Raw genomic sequence first — 20,409 nt, forward strand, 5'->3', positions numbered from 1 at the left:
TTCCTATTAAAAGACATTTTTTTACAGGAAATAGACAAACCTCAAATGTGTCTATTACCTAATATGTGCAGCATAACAGGTACAAGAGTGACTCTGTAGCAAAAGCCTGTGAGTGATCATCTGAGAGCTTTTTCTCCCTAATGAAGATCGAGAAATGCAGAAACCTATTTTACTTTTTCTCTTGGAACTTCTAGTTTAGAGTAATCACACTGCAATCAGTCAAACCATTTGGGCTAGATAAAGAATTAAGAGATAATTCTTGATCAAGAATTCCAGGATGGAATGAATGCGGCTCATGTTGAAAGTGTTCAGTAGGTGAGAGATTAGTGAACATATTAGGTACACTGAGCTTGTATGCCTCTCTACATGGTCAGAGTGAAAGAAAGTATTTCAACAGTTATTACACAGTTCTGAGCTGAGTGTGTTTGTAAAATAAAACTCTAGATTGCCTTCTGGCTTGCAATGGGGCATGGTTTTGGAGCAGATGAATTGTTTTTATTCGGATGAAGCTAAATTTGAAGATATACTACTGAACTGTGGTGGAATGACTCTGAACTAAGAATATTTCTGAACAGCGTTGCCAGCAGCAGTTCAGTACCAGCTGTTTCAATCTATGTTTCAGCTCCTCTTAGTTCTTCTGTGTGATGTGCTAACACATAAATAACCAAAGGACCCAGAAGTGAGACTTAATATCTCAGATAGCCATATAACCATATTCTTTAATTTAGACTTTGAATATGAGACCACCAATCCTCCAGAAAACAAGTACCATTGCACAGGCAGAAGGATTTACTCTGGAGAGTTGCTTATCTTACCCCATTTCTGCTAGGTGACTCGAAGGAAGTGGGGCAGAATCTTGGTCAGAATCTTTGCAGCCAGGACATGCAAAAAATTCAGTTCCGTTCCCCCCACAACTTGTTTTAATTTTTCCTAAGACCATTCATATAAACAGATTCATGTGCTCTGAGCAGTGGAGACAAGGGAGTGTCCTAAATCTCTTTACGAGCAGTACAATACTGTGCAAATGCTCCTACAGAGCCACAGAAGCCATTAAACCAGTGTTCAATCGTACCCAGAAAAGATGTAAACACAGATCTCTACAAGTGTCCTTTATGTGGGGTATAAAAACATTTTGATACATCTTTTTAATAATAAGGGACTGAAGTATATTTAATCAATAAATCAGATAATTAAATATTCTAAATTGATCATTCCTGCTTCAAAAGCAGTAAGTTACTGCCAGGGTCAAAAAGTTTCTGATAGTTCATAAGCCCAAGAAATTTAATAGGTGACTGAATTGTCTTAAAAGGACAGCTCAATTCTCATGCAGGAAAGATACCTTGGAACAAGGCATTAAAAATGTGACAAGGTTTTAATAGACTCCACTGATACTGGAAACAATATAATAAATGTTGTGGGATTTCTTGGTGTTAACGATGATTTCTAAATTTAATGTTCTAATGCATGCCAAGCCCAATATCATTAAAGAGTCTCAATCCCAAACTTGAAGAATAAAGGAAATTTGGGGTTTTTTTTTTCTTTTTTTCTCCTTTTTTTTTCCCCAAAACACACAATCAGGTCAGCAGCTTCAAGCCTTCCAAATTTCAAGCTCTTCATAATACACAGCATGCCAGAAATATTATTATAAACTTATTTAAATCAACATATTCTTCCAAACTTTTTAAATAAATAAACTCTCCAAACTTTAAATAAAGGGTTTCTAGTATTGCTGGTCTTTCAAACTCACATCAGCCTGAACCAGTCCTGACAGACTGCGCCTTCAAAATTCAAGCTTGTCTCAGAAGCCACATAATACCTTTACCCGGATGGACACTGCAGTCTCCCTGCATCTCTAATGCTGTTTGAGAACCAGGTCAGCCTGGTATTTGCTATCTCAAAGCCAACCTTCTATGCAACTTTTCCTGGAAAAGAAGGAATAAATTATCTACAGCGTTTTCATTGTCTTCTGCCAACAGAAACACTGCTGATAACACTTTTTTAATCTATTTTTAACTTTTTTTCTGCTGTAGATCTAACAGAGATTTAGAAGCATAGTCATTGTAATTCTTAAGTAAATTCTAACCACAGACTCCATTTGTTGATTTTGCATGACTTCATGGATTCTATCTAAGTTTGTCAGTTATTGTTTGAAGATTAAAATGGGAAAATATTAAGAATAAATCACAGAATCAGAATTTCATTTGGGACAACACATCCCTTCCACAAAATAACTTCAACATCTTGCACAACCAGGGTTTTCTAAGTTGTCTAGGCAGGTCTCTGTGTTAAGGAAATGTCCCTGTCCTGGACCAACTCTGGCAGTCACACTTGCACAACCAAAACTTGGGCCAAGACTCCTTCACAGCTACACACCCCACACTCACACAGTCAGAACAAGTTTCCTTACCAGCTTGACCCCCTCTCAGACATCAACTAAACTTGTTTACACTGTAGCCTGGTATAGTCTCTTTTTTGAGGGGATGGGAATGGGGAGAAGAGGGGAACAGTGGACATCAAGTTCTTTCTTAAGGGTCTTTATCTGACTTTACTGTAACATAGGATTATAGATAGGTTATCAGAAAGGATAGGTTATGGATCTTACTACTAGATACGCTGTAGTTCTTCAGGAGATAACTGACACAGGTTTAATGAGATAACATAATTTTACTTTTTCTTATTGTTTTTGTTGTTGTCAATTTATACTAGTCGTTAAAATCATCCGAAGTACTACATTTCCCTTACTGTGTCTTAGTGGAATCCTTATGAGCTATATTATTTCCAGTTCCTAAGTAATAATCTTTTTCCATTAGTATTCACGCTTCAGTTCGGACCAGGTATTATTTCTTAGGCATTTGCTCATAGCTTTGGCACTGAGTATGAAACCCAGCCCCAAATAAATACATTGACATATGGTTTCAGATAATTTCTGAAACTCAGTAGAAAATGGATACTGTGACAATATCTAATCATGTTGGTAATACATTCCAGCTGGAAGAAGTGTTTTGAAAAATCTTGATTTCATTTAGACTGCATGTTTAGAGCTTGGGGTTTTTTGGAACCTTTTGGTTCTTTAAAGCTTTTTATACCAGATCCATCCCCGTGTCAGATGGCATATTTCTTTATGTATACATATGAATACAGTAAGATAGAAATACCTTCTCAAAAAGAAGAAAATATGAGAGTCTTGGACAACAGACAATGGCTGACCATGTAGTGAAAAATCTTACCAGTGGTCATTCAGTTCTTAGTACCATTTCTACTAAAAATATTATTAAGATGATTTGAGGTAAAATATGTCTATTTCATTTGTTTGTTTGCAGAATAGTGTGCAACTTGTTTTGTTGCAACTGCTAAGGATACGGTTGTACCTTTAACTGAAGCCTTGTCCTTTAACTGAAATCTTCTGAGGAAAGGGGAAGATTGTTCCTATCTTAAAAGTTAAATTTTTTATTTTGTCTTTTAGTTTCACAAATTGTATATATGCATTATAGCTTTATAGTTCCAAACCACCAAGAATATTTTGATAGTTCTTAAAGATAGGGCCAAATCTTTAATCTGTCTGAATTTTTTACTTTCGTTAAATGTTTCCATTAATTCTTTATATATGTTTGTTTGTTGTTTTTTTGGGGGTTGGGTTGGCTTGCAGAGGGGGATATACAGTAATTTATGTTTGGCAATGATACAGAATTGGCCTCATTATTTGGTAACATTCTGTCCATACACTTGAATGTCATCACCCTGATCTTTGCTAGAGCAATGAATTTTTTCTATTGAAGAAAATACTATACTATAGTCACTTGAAAAAAATTACAGAACACTGTCAAAGAATAACTTTTGTTTTCTTTAGCATTATACACATTACATCTTACCAAAACAACAACGGATATAAATAAGAAGAAAGATTTTATATTTTTTGCAAGATTTTAAAATTCATCTATGTAAATGAACTGTATCTCAGACTGCATGTCAGAATATGTCCAGTCAGTAATTGAAGACATCAGTCCACAAATAATTTTTTCCACATTCATACACATAGGACTGAAAGATGAGCATTCATCAGTCAAGAGTCTTTTCTATATCTGTCAATTATGAGACCAAGCAGATTACTGGAATGCTATTAAGAAAAAATAAAATTTCTTTGACAAAAAAATAGCAGCAAAAATCTCCCTTTTATATTACTATCTTACAAAACAGCTATCCCTGGCAAGAAATGGGGTAAGAGGGAAAGTAGGAACAGACAAAACTTGAAGTCAACTCCATTGTAACATGGTGTTTGTGCTACATTGATGGTAGGACTTGATGATCTTAGAAATTTTCCAGCATTAATGATTCTATTACATTTGTACTTTGAAGAAAATCATATGATTGTGGATGTGGATGTAGACCAAAACGTAAAGCTTTTCTATTGGTGTCACACCCAAATATTAGGAAGGTACCTGGTACACAAAATAATACAACCCATATACTTATGACAAATTTTTAGTAACTAATACAAAACAGAAAATAAAATATATGCTTGCTATTAATTAAATATCCAAAGTATCTTAGTTGAAATAATTTCAAGGATTTGTATTATTTATATATAAATATTTGGCTGTCTGGTGCTGTATTTTGATCCATTTTTGACTTGAAAGAATTCAATGAAAGAGGTTGGATTAACCAATGAAAAAAAATGATGAGGAAGTTAGAGAACCTTTTCTGAAATAGAAAAGTAATTTTATTTATAATATTAAGAACCACAAAAGTATACTTTTGTACTTCCAAATTCACTTTGCTGTATACACAATTATAAATATCTGTAATGGGCTTCTTCTGCAAGTAAAATAACCCATTGGAACTGAAAATTTTACCTGAGAAACTTAAAACACAGTGTTCAATTTTATTATTCTTTAACAGAAAGCATAGCATTAGATTTTTCAGATTCAAAGAATAGCTTTCCCACTTATAAAATTGATATACGAAATTAAAATATTAACCTGAGATACATGACATTCCAAATTTGGAACCATATCAGCTTGATCTCTCTAAAAGGCCATGTCACAAGTCAGACAAAGTCAACTTTATTTATGTAAATTTAGGGCAGGTGAGAAGACTTGCTATTGATACAAATCAAAAGGGTTTGGACCAACTATATTGCATGAGGTTTAAAATAGGGAATTTCAATCTTAAATATAATTAAAATAAGTTAATTTTATGGTGACATGGCTGAGAGGATGATTTGTTTATTTACAATGTTAAAATTACTTATGTCACCAATTTCTTTTGATACTTCCTTTCAGCTTTCATTTATTAATACCATAACTCCAGGTCTCTCTAGCTATAAGCCATTACCAGGACATTTTTCATGGAAGCATTAACTCATAGTATTTGCCTGCATAAAATGCATATGCCTTCTATGCTACTGGAATAAGACATGACAGCTACTAAAAAGTTATTGTCATTTACGAACTTGTGACAGTGTTGGGGTTTTAGGAGTTCTCCTTTTGCTTGTTTTTTCTCTTAAAGAATTTTCCCCATATATGTTGCCAGGTGAACAAATTACTGGGTACTTGAAAAAACAAAAGACCTGGCCATAGGGGGAGGGGACCAACTGGATACTCCCTTTCTTCTGGGGTTTTCTCATGTAGGGTGGGGGATGCCAGGAGATTTGAACTGGGAAAAAGGGGTTAGGTTCAGTCCCTGGGGGTCTGTTTTTTCTCTGGGCATTCCGAAGGAGAGAGGCTGCCATCATTGTGGAGGGAATTCGTCAGCACTGCAGGCTTCTGCTTTCGGCTGCCTTCCTTCTGCCGTGAGTGGAGCTTGCTCACTGGAGCAGCTGTTGCACTGGGACCCTAACACCCCACCTTACTGAAAGAGGGACCTGTTCACTGTCTGCTCCGGTGCCTCAGGGAAAACCCTGGGATTCCAAGCCCACCTTTCCCTGCCCCGCTGGGAGCCGGCCATGGCCGCTCTGCCCCAGTCATTGCTTTGAGCCTTCGCTACACTGTAGCTCCACACGCCCTGCCTGCCCAGACATCCGGGGGTTCCTGCTGCAGCTCCAGGGTTTGATACATCTCGCCTGCCACCCACGATTTGTGCTCGTCCGTGCTGCTCCAGTTTGCTGTTCCTGAGGGTCCGGCCGGGCACCGGGATCAGCTGCCCAGGGGGGTTTGTGAAGCCTTTGTTCCATCCCTCCCTGGCTTGGCCAAGCCATCATTGCCGCGTGCTCCCCAAGCTCACTCCGGAGCGCCCCCTGCAGCCGCGGGGGAACCATCGCACCTGCCCTGCTCACCGGGAGCCGCCAGCGCCCCTGCCGGCTGCGAGCGGAACTGCACCCGAGGGGAAAGGGCCCGACAGCCGAGAAGGCTGGGACTGGGTTTGTTGTTCTGTTTGCTGTTACTGCCATAGATACTGTTGTTTGTTTGCCTTGTCATACATATATCTATATTAGTAAAGGACTGTTATTCCTATTCCTCACATTTTTGCCTGAAAGCCCCTTAATTTCAAAATTATAATAATTTGGAGGGAAGGGGATTGCATTTTCCATTTCAAGGGAGGCTCCTGCCTTCCTTGGCAAACACCTGCCTTTCAAACCAAGACAGACAGGAATGAATTTTTGTCACTGAAGGACATAAATGGTCATTCCTTTTACTAATATCTGCTTCTTGAAAGAAAGGCAACAGCAGATAGAAGGAAACAAATCTGTTAAATGGTTTCTTTCTTTTAAGCATCTTGATACTAAAAACAAAGCAAACCCACCCCCAAAACCAAAACCAAACAAGGAAACACACACCAACACCACACCCTGCAAACCTAAACAAAAACCTAAACCAAAACCACTGAGCTGAATTTACAAGTGTGGACATTCAAAGATATTTCTGATGTGAAAGTAGTCCTCCTGAAATCTCTAAATGCAAAGGATTACTCTCAAAGTTGAAAGAAATCAGCGAACCAGAGTGTGGAAATATTTTAGATCAACAGTTCTTTTTGCTATGGAATAGACACAAGGAAGAATAAATCCTATGTTACTGACTTCAGAAAGTGAAAAAGTTATGTTAGGAAGTGATCCCTACACCAGCAGTGGTAGGAAACAGCATTCTGAGAAAGAAACCAGTAAAATACCCCATATTCATTTGCAAATCACCTTTGGGGTAAATATGTCAGAAATAGAGATCTTTGTTACTGGAAAGCTGAAGAAAAGAAAAAAACAAAAATACAGGAGGGTGTTCAGCATCAAAAGAATCTTCCTTAAAGTGACTGTGGCTAATAGGTGTGTCTTTGAACAAAAGAAATCCCATCAAAAAAGAACAACAAGAAGACAACAAAAGAAAACAACAACCAAAAAGTTTTGAACACAAAACATTTAGAAGACACTGTGGCTATAAATCATAAATATAGAAAGCTGAGTTGTAGGCATTTAATCATCACAGCAATCAAAGTAAGCAATATGATGCTTTATAATTCTAGACTGAAAATTAATATTGTCAGACTGAAGCAATGCAAGCAGGTATCTGCCTCAAGTGTTCTAGGCTTTTTCTATAGTGTATAGAGGCAAGTAACTTCAAAGGACTATTCAACCAGTCTTAAAATAAGGAGGAACAGCCACAGCTTGACAGTAAATCCAAGCATTTTAAGGCATATCCTGTTATATAAGAAATTGTTGTCACATGATATAAAATACTGCTAGAGCATCTATTCACAAAAGCTTCCAAAAACTCAAAAAATATTTACAGCTTACTTCTGCACTGGCTGCCTTATAAAGCTCAAAAAATGCTCTATACTGTGTGATGTTTAATTAGTCAGAAATGTGACTGCACTCTTAGACCTGAGCAGAATGTATTCTGTAATGCTGAGACACTCAGTAGTGCAGCTGTTAGTGGTGAAATAATGGCCTACGGAAGATGAATACATTTCTGCATAAAAGATAAATGGCACCTGAAATGTTAAAGTTAGCAGACAGAAAACATCCCTGTAATACCAGATTCAAAGGCCATTGAAAACTATGGAAAGAATCTGATTAACTTCAGTAGGATCTGATCTGATATTACACACTTCACAGATATTAAAGTGATTAAAAATATTCTTTTAAACACACAAACAATTATTATCATTAAATGTTTTGCATTTTAGTGTTCTTACTCAACTACTTTCAGTTCTCTGTCTTTTTTTTCCACAACTAATACTTTCATCTTGGTGACATGAAGCAATGTCAGCTGATGAAAATGTTTTAATATGACTAATATTTTGGCCTGACCCTGAGATAAACAGCTCATGTCTCTGGCAAATACATGATTGCTCCCTTCTCTTTCTCCTTCATTTTTCTCAAAGATTAAGTTTTCTATTTTGTGCAGAATTTACTGTTAAAAATAATTATTGCTTATTTAATTGGTGTTTTTCCAGTATGTACTGGGGTCTTCATGCTCTGTCTCTGACAGTTGAGAGAAAATGTGCTGTAACAGGTATTTCCTGTTTGCATATTGCTTCTGGCCTGTTGTCAACTTTTCACTCTTCTCCCAGTTTAAGGATAGACCTCTGGCATCTGTTCTATAGCTACATTATTCACGTCATTTAGACATGTTCCAAAATTTTCAAATTATAATCTTACTGTTGAATCACCAGAGGTTCTTATCTTCCTATTACACATACACACAAAGTTTTTGAAATATTCTGCTTTATTATACATCTTTTGGTACTTTGATTTTCAGGATTTGTGGGCTCTGTTTTCTATCATGTTATTTAATTGTAGTCTCAAAGAAGACTGCAGAAACTGAAATGTTGTAATGTTTAAATTAAGAGATACTGTCGTGGTCATTTGCAGAGGTCCAACACAAAAATGAAAGACAAAGACACATAAAAGACAAAAGACATATTAGACCAAAATTCCGCTCTGCCTAGTGATACTAAACAATATTTCTTGCTAAACAATATTTCTTGAAGTCATTTATTTCTTTGTTTACATTAGAGGTATAAAAGAAGCTGTACTTTCACTAGCCCTGGATAATTGGAGGAAAGTAGTGAAGCACAATCAGGCTGAGTTCCCATATTTCATCTGAAATTCATCACTTTCACTCCTTCCTTTCAGAGTAGTGTCCAATTGTGTTAAATAAAAAAATTACCCTTTTCAACCATAAGAAACTCTCCATTATTCCTTAGTTCAGCATAAAATAAATAGTTTCTTGCCTTTCTACTCTGGTCTCGTGAGACCCCAGCTGGAGTATTGCATCTAACTCTGTGGTCCCCAGCACACTAAGGACATCAGCCTGTTGGAGTGAGTCCAGAGGAGGCCACCAAGATGATTAGAGAGGACACCTTCCCTGTGAGGAAACGCTGAGAGAACTGGGATTGACGTGTCTGGAAAAGAGAAGGCTACAGGGAGTCTTAGTTGTGGCCTTCCAGTACCTGAAGGGAAACTACATGGAAGATGGAGAGCGACTTTTGACAAGGACATGTAGTGACAGGACAAGGGGCAAACTGAAACAGGTTGTTTCATAGTAGGTTTACATTACATATTAAGAAGAAATTCTTTACTATGAGGGTGATGAGGTAGTGGAACAGGCTGCCCAGAGAAGTTGTGGGTGACCCATATCTGGCAGTGTTCAAGGGCAGGCTGGATGGAGCTCTGAACAAGCTAGTCTAGGGAAAGGTGTCCCTTCCCATGGAGAGAGGGTTGGAGGGTTGAAACTAGATTGTCTTTAAGGTCCCTTCCAATGCAGACCATTCTATGATTCTGTGATTATTTTCTTACAGAAAGAGATTATGAACGTTTAAACCATCAAAATAGTTCTACTATTTCAGATACAAATAACCTTTTGTTTTTGGTTTTTTTTTTTTCCTCCACAAAAAAGGCAAGCTAACAAAAAGAAACAAAACAGACTAATTGACACAGTGGGCAAGAAAAATATCATCGTGAAACCCTTTTCCTTCAGATCCTCTAAATTTTACAAAATTAATAACATCCATGCCTTTTAAAGGATTGTTTTGGGCAGCCCTAGATAGAAACAATTCTAATATTACCTTTTGTAATACATAATACTAATTAAATAATAATTTTCTTTCTACTTTCAATGTAACATTTCACCTTCTATAGGTTTTCCCTTCCAGCCTTCCCTCTTTAGTTTGGTGAAGGATGGTATCTCACATGCCTTTTGATTTATCATATAAAAATTGTTTTTCTGATTATATTGGATGGCTTATAGAGGAGTCAAATATAAATTATATTATGCTATCAATGGTATTTTCACTCATTAAATGACAGATGCAAAATTGTGTAAAAACAGTTGATAAAATGAAATAAAAAACTGTAAGGAACTAATAAGGTTAATCCACTTTTGGAAATATTTTTTGCTTAAAGGATAAGAATAGAATACAGAAGAAAATAAAGCATTCAAAGTCTTAAAAGGGTTTGAACATAAAGTATCTGTTGTCATTGAGTAACATTCCTCTTGAGCTAAAAGGGCTGCTAAGCCAGTTAAATACTCTTACCCAATTTCACAAAATGGCAAGAGGAAAGTAAAAGCAGATACCTCCCTTGTGTGAGCTTTCTGTTTGTTAATTACAGTGTAGCTAGAGTATGAAGACACCATCTGTTTCACTCAGACAACATTACGTACTCAAAGAAAGTATATGAATACTTGAAACAAAGTTGAAAAGAATTGTCCTTCTTTCTTCCGTCTCCTCAAATATGTTTCTTTATTGGTCAGCGGAATAATATGTCCATAGAGCAACATTGTTATTTAGGTTGTGTAGCTATTTGCACATTACTTTTACAATCTTAATTTAGGGAAAAAAACCCAAAGAACTCTGTTATTCTACTAGGAATGTACACCCAAACTGTGCCACATCAACTATTTGAGAAGGATCGCTGTGATTTTGAGAGTCTGGACTGAAGAGTAAGAGAAATGCTGAGACAGTAAGACTTCATGGATCCTTTAAACTGTCATTAGAAGTCAACAGACTGCAACAGCACAGAGAAAAAAATAAAAAGCCTCTCCTTTCAGATAAACCTCTAAAATCTCTTTTCACATAAATCACTGCAAGTGCATCAGGAGCTGTTTTATAACTTTACTCCTATGTACAATCCCTTTTCCTTTAACTACATTCTTGTTCTGCATCAATCTATTTTTCCACTCAGCTTAAATGACTGCCTAAATAAATTCAGTGCATAATGGTCTCCCTCTCCGCCTTCAACATTAAATATAGGAGCATGTCTGAGAATGGAAAGCACATACGTGAGAATCTCTCAGACAGGCTCTGGAAGGAGGTAAGGTGGTGGTAAAATGGCAAAAATACCTTGGAGCCAAGGGATTAAAATCTCTATTCATGGCTTCAAAAATCAGCTGATGGAGCAGAAGCACTCTTTCACTACAAATAAATTATCTTTCACTTTGTACTCTCATTTACATAATTCATTCTTCCTTCAAATTACTGTATGCACAGACAGGTAATTGTCACATACACAGAAAGAACGAGGGCAGGGGAAAACAAGGGCTAATACAACTTTCAAGCACAGGAAGCACGGTGAGGTAAATAGTGTTAACAGTAAGAGTGGCTGTGTCAACCCATGTTAGAATTGTTGCTATTGCTACACAAAATGATACTAGACTAGATCTTGGTAATCTTGAAAAAATATATATACATTTCACTGACCAGAGGAAAAAGAAGGTCAAAATGGACCTGGCTCAATGATTCCTTCAGTTTCAGCAATAAAATGTCTAAAGGGATTTAATAACAGTTAGGCAACTGTTTAGATTTGTCATCCTGCTGCCTGTAATAAGATGATACAGCACTAGAAGGCAAAAGGGAGAAAGACAGTGCTGTTCCTGTAGAGCTCTTTTCTGTTTCATCCTATAAACCACAACAGAAATAAAAACTCCCCACAGATGTCCCTGAAAGCAGAAACTTACTGATTAGAAAAGGATGGAGCTTTTAACATGCCTACATCACCTCCTTTGTGAAAAACAGTAATCATAATTATAAGCATTCTGGCACTGCCCCAGCTGCCCTTGAAACAAAGCCAAAACTAGCAAAGAACATGATATTTTATTGGGTTTTCTTGTTTATTTGTTTGTTTAAGATAAAGATATCGCATTACAACAAATCTGTAGGTCTATGCCAATTCTTTCCCTAAAAACATCAGAAATGTTGTCGCTGATTTCAAGTGTTTCCAGCACTACAATTATCTGTGAGTGAACTATCTCATAAAATAAATAAAAAATTAATCAACTTACTTGAAAACTGTATGGCGAATCCAGATTTACTGATATAAAAATCTGTGTCAAACTGGATAGTTACTATGTTGAGTGTACTGTGAATGCCTTCAAGAATAAGGGAGCCACTAATTTCTTTGAGCAACATCTCATTCTCAGGTGGACCATCCCAAACTCGAAGAATGTCATGGGATGCCTCAGTATCAAAAGCAAGAAATTGGAGGCTGAAAGAACACCATGATTTTATTGTCAGCTTTCATATTACTCAACAATGTAACTTTAACAGCAAAACTAAACAAACAACAGAAAAAAGCAAATAAAATTTAACTTCAAAGGGTAATTTTCTATAATGTTGCACACATTTATCTTTAATGCATGAAAGCCCAATACTGAAATGAATTTGAAAGAAAAAAATCTTACAATAATTGAATTTGTACACCATGAAGTAATGTATTACTTTAGCCATTCAAATAATCTATAAGCATCTACACAATATTTTCAGAAAAGAGTTTCAGTTTTCCTAAGACAATATTATGTATCACATTCCCATCAAAGCAAATTAACTAAAAAGAACTGCTAAAGGTTGCGTTGGTTCACATTTTTTTTCATATAGTCTTTCACTAAAGAGTTCTGTGCCTCCAGCATTTCACAAAAATATAACCAATTTTAAAGCTCAATCTTCTGTAGATATGCTTTTTTTGCACTCGAATAATATTTGGTTGTTATAGTAAAAGACATTTGTTAAAATTGTAAGATTCATTTTCAGTACCTGACAATATTTCCTGGGTCTACTTCAATCACCCACATGCAATGCAGATTGTTGTCATAGGGAAAAGGATAGCCAGGAGATAAGATTCTTCCTGATGACTCTCCTTTAAACCGTCCTCCACATTCAGCTAATAAAAAACAACATTATGGAATGATTTTCCAGCTAATCATCTGAGCAATCAATTTATACATCTACTCTTTTGTTGAACAGGTATTGGTCAATAAAACTGACCATATACCATAATATTGTAAAGCAGTGTATAAGGACTGCATTCCACTCCTTGCTTCACCTACTTACTCAATGCCAATTTCCTTTAAATGAAGACAAAAAAGAAAGAAAGCTACTATAATATTTAAGTCTTGTCTTCTTTTCACTCTCCTATGGTAATAATTGTTCCTGTAAGTAGCTGCAAAACTTAGGAAGTTAATATTGTAAAAAAACAGGAGTGACAAAAATACAAAATAACTTTATATCTCTTTATATTTTAAATTTCATATATTTTCTTTAATCTATTTCATGTAAGTATACTAAATTTTTCTAGCTTATTTATATATAAGTAAAAAAAAATACTAGTTTTACAATGCCTTTCTGATTAAACTGTCTTTTTATGTTGATTATTTGCTGACATTAACAGGATTTTCATGTATTAGGACTTTCAGTATTCACAAATGTTTAATAATTACTATTTTTTAACCTAAAAAGGAAACACCAATCAGATAAACTTAGATGAGATCTATGCAGAAAGAACTATAAATGCCTGTGTAAATTGATCTGTAAATAGATCATACACATCAGATTTTACATAGATCTAATAACCCTTAATTTTTTTTCTTTCTTGCATTCAAAAAGTAAGTAAAGAAATAAAAAATATATGAGTGTAATACCAATGCATGATGGTAGAGGATAGTCCCATGCCCTTCTTTCCCCAGTCATACACTTTAGAAGGCTACTTCCATGGAGTGTGTAACCTGGATTGCATCCATAAATTATAGTACTTCCAGCAAAATGACCTTGGTCACTGATTTTATATCCAAACTGTGGCACACCAGGGTCCTCACAATGTGACAGCTCAAAACCTGTGGGAAGAATAAAATGTTGTATTTACAAAATCAAACAGAAAAATACATTAATGGCATTCAGATTTTCTGGTTTTCAGTGGAAATCAGTCATTTTCAAACTACATGTAACAACACCTTTAGGATTTCTTCTCTGTTTTTAAGCAGTCTAAGTAGGATAACTGCCTATACATCTTTCTTAGAGCATGACCAAGCTGTGTTATTAATTCAATTTTCCTAAGAGTTCAATTAAAGACAGAAAAAAAATCATTCTAATTATCAATAAGTTTTAAAATGTTATGATAACTTAAAATCGGGCAGGTTAAGGGACTGTCCATTTACTTGTGAATAGACATTTAAAGGCTCATAAACAAAACTTAACAGCAGATTTCTCATTATTTTTCATAGTAACAACGACAGTGCAATAGCACCAGTGGCACCAAAGAAAAACTGCAATTTTCATCAATCCCTACCCTAATCTTTTGTTCAGTAGTTCGTAAATTTAAGAACTACATTCAGGAATCAAAGACAATGATGATACAGAGAATTCAAGCCAAACAGCTTGGACATTTTTGAGACTTAGGAGACATGAAGCAAGAAGAAAATAAAATATCAATTCATTATATGGAAACAGGGAGGTATACTAACAAATGAGGAAACATAAACCACAATTTGGGAGAAAAATTTTCTATTCCAAATCAAGTTTTCTGTTATTAACTGTGAAGCAACTCAAAACCTCGCTTTGTTCAAAACCAAATACTTTTACCAATATCATGCAGCTTAGAATGCTTGTAGGCAAAAAAAAAGAGACTTTGCATCAGATTGCTATTCCTATACATAGGTAATATGGGAGGAAATGAAGGGGTTTTCATGTCTGCTTTGTTCAACAAATCATTGACACAGTATGTGGCCATCTGGTCAACAGTTGGTAGCCTTTCACAATCTCTCCTCAGATGCTTCATTACTATTCTTGATTGAAAAAAAGATTATTTTATTTTACAGGCAAAATGCTTGCAAATGCATTGTAAACGTTGGATAAGGCTGCTCATGTAAGGGGGGAAAAAAACCATGTCAAATGCTGTATCTTTCAGGTTCTTCCTTCAGCTCATTTCATATGTGACTGAACATGTCTCACCTTTTGAAGAGCCTCCAAAACCTCTGAGCTGAACTTTTCTCATTCCTAAACTATGGTTTCTTAGTACAGTGTGTGCTGCAGAACCTCTGAAAGACATTAAAGTGAGTCCCAGATGAAGAACCATTTTTGATAATGCTGGTCTGGACACTTATTGACCAGCTAGAATTTCCTGTCTTCTGAGACAACTTCTGACCACAACAATGTGAAAAGAAGTTCAGATCTGCCTTGATCCCTGAGATGTCCTCATTTCTGGAAAGCTTCCTTACAGACGCAGAACCCAAGTCAGCTTTTTAACTGATGACCTCCCTCTTGAAGGGGAACACGTAACTCCAATGCCTAACCATGGGAACTAGCAGCATTTTTGCTGCCCTAACTGGGTGTGACCAGAGCAGGCAGAGGGCAGAGTGCTTCAGCCAGGGCATGGTGAGGCAGTTTGTGCAGGAGGGCACACAGGGAGAACACCTCTTTGAAGGGTGAAGCTTCCACTGGCCCAGTAGAGAGACTTGAAGTCCTCATAACTCAGCAAAGGAGCACCAGTTTTTGACCATCTGTAGAGCTCAAGGGTGCTCATCCAACCTGACCCTCAAGGCAGGATGGTGGGCACTCCTCTGAGCAAAGATGGCATCTCTGACTGGGAGGTCTGCACTATCTATCCTGGCTGATGGATCCACCCAGACAGAGCTCAGATTACGCTCTTTCCTTGTATCCAACCTAAACATACCCTCTTTCAGTTTAAGGCCAGCACCCCTTGTCCTATTACTACATTGTCCTTATAAAGAGTACCTCTCTATCTTTCTTGTAGGCTCCCTTTAGGCACTCCCTTTAGGTCCTATGAGGAGCCTTATTTTTTTCCAGGCTGAACAGCCCCAACTCTCTCAGCCTTTCTTAATAGGAGAGGTGCTCCAGGACTCCGATCCTCTTTGTGGCCTTCATCTGGACTTAGTATTTTTCTTCCAATTTTACCAATATCAACAAAAGAAGATCCATCACTGTTCAGGCTAAGAATTCTTCAGGCTAGGAAAGTGTAGTCCAATATGAATATCTCAAAAGACAGGAAATATTACTGATAAGGTTCAAGTGCTGGGCTTGGATGTACCTACATAAATAAGAAAAATTACTTACCTTGACACCTACTACAATAGTAACACAGCACTGAAAGTCCTATCTTTAATCATAGGGTACAGTCCTATTCTAGCACATGCTATTACAGAGTATAATTATGCAATTTTCACCTGGAAAATAATTACTTACTCTTTTATTATCTTGAAATATTTTCCTTTCCTTCTGCAAGAATTACGTTATTTTTTAATTAGAATTAATTTTAAAAACATTATGTCTAGTTTTTAAAAGAACAATTTTTAAACAGGTGAAAAAGGAGCGATTTGAGTACAAGGACAAAAAAAAACCTGTTGATAGCTGCATTGCAGAATTACCTTATAACAGTGTCCTGCTTGATAAAAATTAGTTCTACGTAATAATTCAGTGATGATGAAATAATTATACACTAAAAAAGTCATATACACTACGTGTCAATAGTCATGTGCTACAATTTTCAGAACCTGACACTTGGTAAATAAAAGTATATAGCTGCTTCCATATACCCTCTAAGCCAGGGATCAGAACCAGTTTTTCTTCTCCTCATCTTTATAGTTTAAGTCCACATATAGGTTTTTGTTAAGAACCTTTCTTTATCACTTTGGTTCCAAATTGGATTATTCTGAAAAATAATCCTAGCTCAGAAACAAAAGCAAACTAACTATCAAAGATGAGTCTTAAGAACGAAAATTTCCTTTACTTATGAATTATCTTCATGAAGCATTGTTCTTTGGTTGCACTTTTTAAACTACTCACATGCTTCAATATTTTTATGTGCTAAAACAATCAACTGACATTTACCCTGTTTTTTCTTATGCTTTCCAAAATTGAAAAATAACCCTCTAGAAAAACAAGAGTGATTTACGTACCAGATTAAAGAAATGACTGTTAAAGCCAGGTTTCAGTGTTCTATGTGTTTTGGGTTTTTTGAGGTACAGCTATGAAAGTATACTCTTTTGATGAGTGATTTGCTCTGAATTTCTTCCATATTTGTCATTTAACTGCATTTTTATCTTAAGAGAGAATAATTTTCATTCCTTTAAAAGCATAAATCTATTTCTACTGTTTTCTCAAATACTTACTGGTATACACAAGTTGAAAACCTTCATCAGTGCCCTCCATGTCCGAGTTAAATTCCAACCATAAATGATTTGAAGTGCTACTTAGTGTCAGGCCTCTTAATGATGCCCCAGTATATGCTCCCAGCAGGTGAGCAGTGTTGTCTTTGCCATCATAGATCTGTAAAAAATTTGAGTTTTACAGTTAGGAAGAAAGAAAAAAAGATACATTTTATTTACAAAACAATTCTGTGCATTTGCATTAAGAGGGTGAACAGCTCTGCCAAGGGAGATCTTTGCCAGTCAACCTGAAGTACTATTTAGATATACTATTTGCCTCCCTTGACTTAAATTGACTTCAGTTTGGTGATTTTTCAAATGCAGTTTAAAATAATTCAATTTTTACAAAACAATAGAAGTGGGCAGCTCAGTTTTTTTTAGATCTCTGTGTTTTCTCTTTCACTGTCAGTATTGTAATGTTATCAGTGAACACCTATAATGTGTATCTGCCCCAAGTCTGAGGTGACATAACAGAAAATCTCACATATCCCCAATTTTGTCCTCTTAAATAAACCTGTGGTAGCTTTTTATCATGTGAAGACAGGTTAAAATATAACTGTGAAGTAAAAAGAGACTAGGAAATAAATTTAACAACTGCTTCCATAAATTGAAAGAGTAATGTAATCTATATGTAAATCATAGTACAGAATTTTTATTTTTCTTCGAGTATTGTTCTTTTCCTTCTATCAGAATACTAAATATGTCGAACAATCTTCCAATAATTCTCAGGAAATTTCCCTAAAAATCTGGTTGCTTTAAAACACCAAAGGTTGTTGTATTCCTGTAATTCCTAAAGAAACCCCCTAAAATTTAATGATAATTGCTCATCCAAACATTATTTCCTGTAGGATTTATTTAACTATATTTAATATATATATTATAATATATATATAATATATATATAATATATATAATCTATATTATAATATATATACTATATATAATATATATAATATAAATATATAATATAATATAGATTATATATATTATATATAATAAATATATTTAAACTAATATTTAACTAAAACTTTGATTAATGTGGTTTATGAAAAATTTCGCTTGCAAATCAGTAAATTGACCTGTGAATAATTTTCGAATTGCAGTAAAGGGAGATTATAAAGCCTTATTAAAGTATACAGAATTGTCTGCAGTTCTCAATTCTATTGTAATTCTATTAATTACAAATGTAATTAAAGCTTTCATTTTTAGACAGGAATTTTCATCAGAATGAAATCAAAACAAATACATCAGCAATAGTAGTAAGGCAAAAAAGTAAATGTGAAGTATTATGATGCCTGTTCCCCATCTGTAAGAATGAGTTGCACACCTAAATCCTATTTTCCAGAAATCCTCATGTCTCCAGTAATAACACAGACTTTACATTTAATGATATGCTGAAATAAAACAAGTAAGTGACTTCTAGCTATCTGTAATGAGTACAGCAGTTTAAGATGCACAACAAGATGACTTGACATAATTCCTTGGTTTTTACTGACACAACAAATAAATTACATGCAAATTTAAATTTAAAAGCCGATGTCCTTATATGGAGTAAAAGGAAAAAAATCAGAGAAGAAGAAAAAAAGTGCAATTAATGCATATCAACTAAAATATAATTTCAAGATATATATATATATAGCAGTATTAAAATAGATGTCTTATCTTTTTAAAAAACTCCTTTAAAATGATACTGAGATCATAAAACAAGCCAGAAACACAAAAAAAAAATCCCAAAACTAACCACAAAACAAGAAAAAAAACCCCAAAACTAAATCCAAATAAAAAACCCCACCCAACCTAGAAAATTAATTCTGAAATGCACTTAATTTTGTTTTAGCAACTGTAAGGAAAATATCCATTTCAGGAGAATTACTGCTATGCAGAAGAGATATTTACATCATGACAGACTTAAACAAAACCCAGCTTGAATCCTTTTATAATTAATAATAACCAAGGATTCAGGATTTATTTTATTTTTAAAAACTAGATAAGAGTAAACCATTTTCTTCTATGTGTGTATTGCTAATACTTAACCAAAGGAAGCTGTTAATAAGTTATACCAGCTATTCTCAATGTCTCACCAAAACTTTGAATAAACCATGTCATGATACCAATTTTCTTCAGGTTAGAATTTCCCCACACACCCTTTATTGCCAATTTTGTTAGATGTCCAAACACATTAGTCCGCTTTCACATTATTCCACTCTCATTAGTTAATACTCATTCTATTTCATGGGCTAACTAGCTGTCACACTGTACAATATTTTTAAGCCTATATAATTTCTATGAAGGAACAGAATTTAAAGTATCTAACACTACTGAAACTAATTCATTTGAGTAGGAGAAGTGCATTTAGCTGAGGCAGGATTTTGATTCATTTAAACACTAAATTGAATTATTTTTTCTTTTGGTTGCTGTCTTTCAGACATTCAAAGTACCCCTCTTCTTAAGACACTGGGGTCTCCCTTAGGACAATAAATTAATGAATTTTTTTGTAGTGTAACTCAATTTAAGTCACATTTTCATTTCTGTGCTGCATTTGAGTTAATAGGAAAAAACCCGGCTATATTTAGAATCATTTAAAGTATACGATTTAACTTGCCAATAAAGTGGTAGGAGACCCTTCTGAGATTTGCAGAATCAACATTTTCTTTCTAACCTTGTTAAATTAGGTGGGAGATAATGATTTTGAATGAGTTAGTAATTCAGCTGTATAGTTTTTTTGGAAGGTAATATTATATGCGAATTAAGGTAGCACAATTAGCTTATTTTTAATATACAAATATATTTTCTTATAGGCCTTGCCAGCACATCTAGATTTAAGTCACTTGGGTGATAAAAGTAATTCCAAGAATAATCATTTTAAAAATACTATTTGGTTGGATATATTTTTCTTAAAGACATCGTGTAACATTAGTTCAAAGATAATTGGTTCATGACTGGATAATGCCTAGATATGCCAGTAACAAACTATTTAGAAAACAGAGGTCCATCTTTATTACTTTTTCTATGGCCCAATACTTTAAATGATTAATTCATAAAGAAAAACAAA

The 20,409-nt window shown here is 35.0% G+C and overlaps 1 protein-coding gene across 6 annotated transcripts in view; it reads right to left on the bottom strand.

Annotated features, from left to right (window-relative positions):
- CSMD3 (CUB and Sushi multiple domains 3) overlaps positions 1–20,409 on the bottom strand; it is a 612,506-nt gene that overhangs the window by 190,725 nt on the left and 401,372 nt on the right. For all 6 annotated transcript variants that reach the window (XM_048286482.1, XM_048286481.1, XM_048286480.1 and 3 more), the window contains 4 exons: positions 17,322–17,478; positions 13,839–14,030; positions 12,955–13,081; positions 12,207–12,409 (listed from right to left, as the gene is read on the bottom strand). In XM_048286482.1, the coding sequence (XP_048142439.1) occupies positions 12,207–12,409; positions 12,955–13,081; positions 13,839–14,030; positions 17,322–17,478 (679 nt within the window). The remainder of the gene's footprint in view (positions 1–12,206; positions 12,410–12,954; positions 13,082–13,838; positions 14,031–17,321; positions 17,479–20,409) is intronic.

The sequence above is a fragment of the Corvus hawaiiensis genome, chromosome 26 (assembly GCF_020740725.1).
Source record: "Corvus hawaiiensis isolate bCorHaw1 chromosome 26, bCorHaw1.pri.cur, whole genome shotgun sequence".
NCBI lineage: Eukaryota > Metazoa > Chordata > Aves > Passeriformes > Corvidae > Corvus > Corvus hawaiiensis.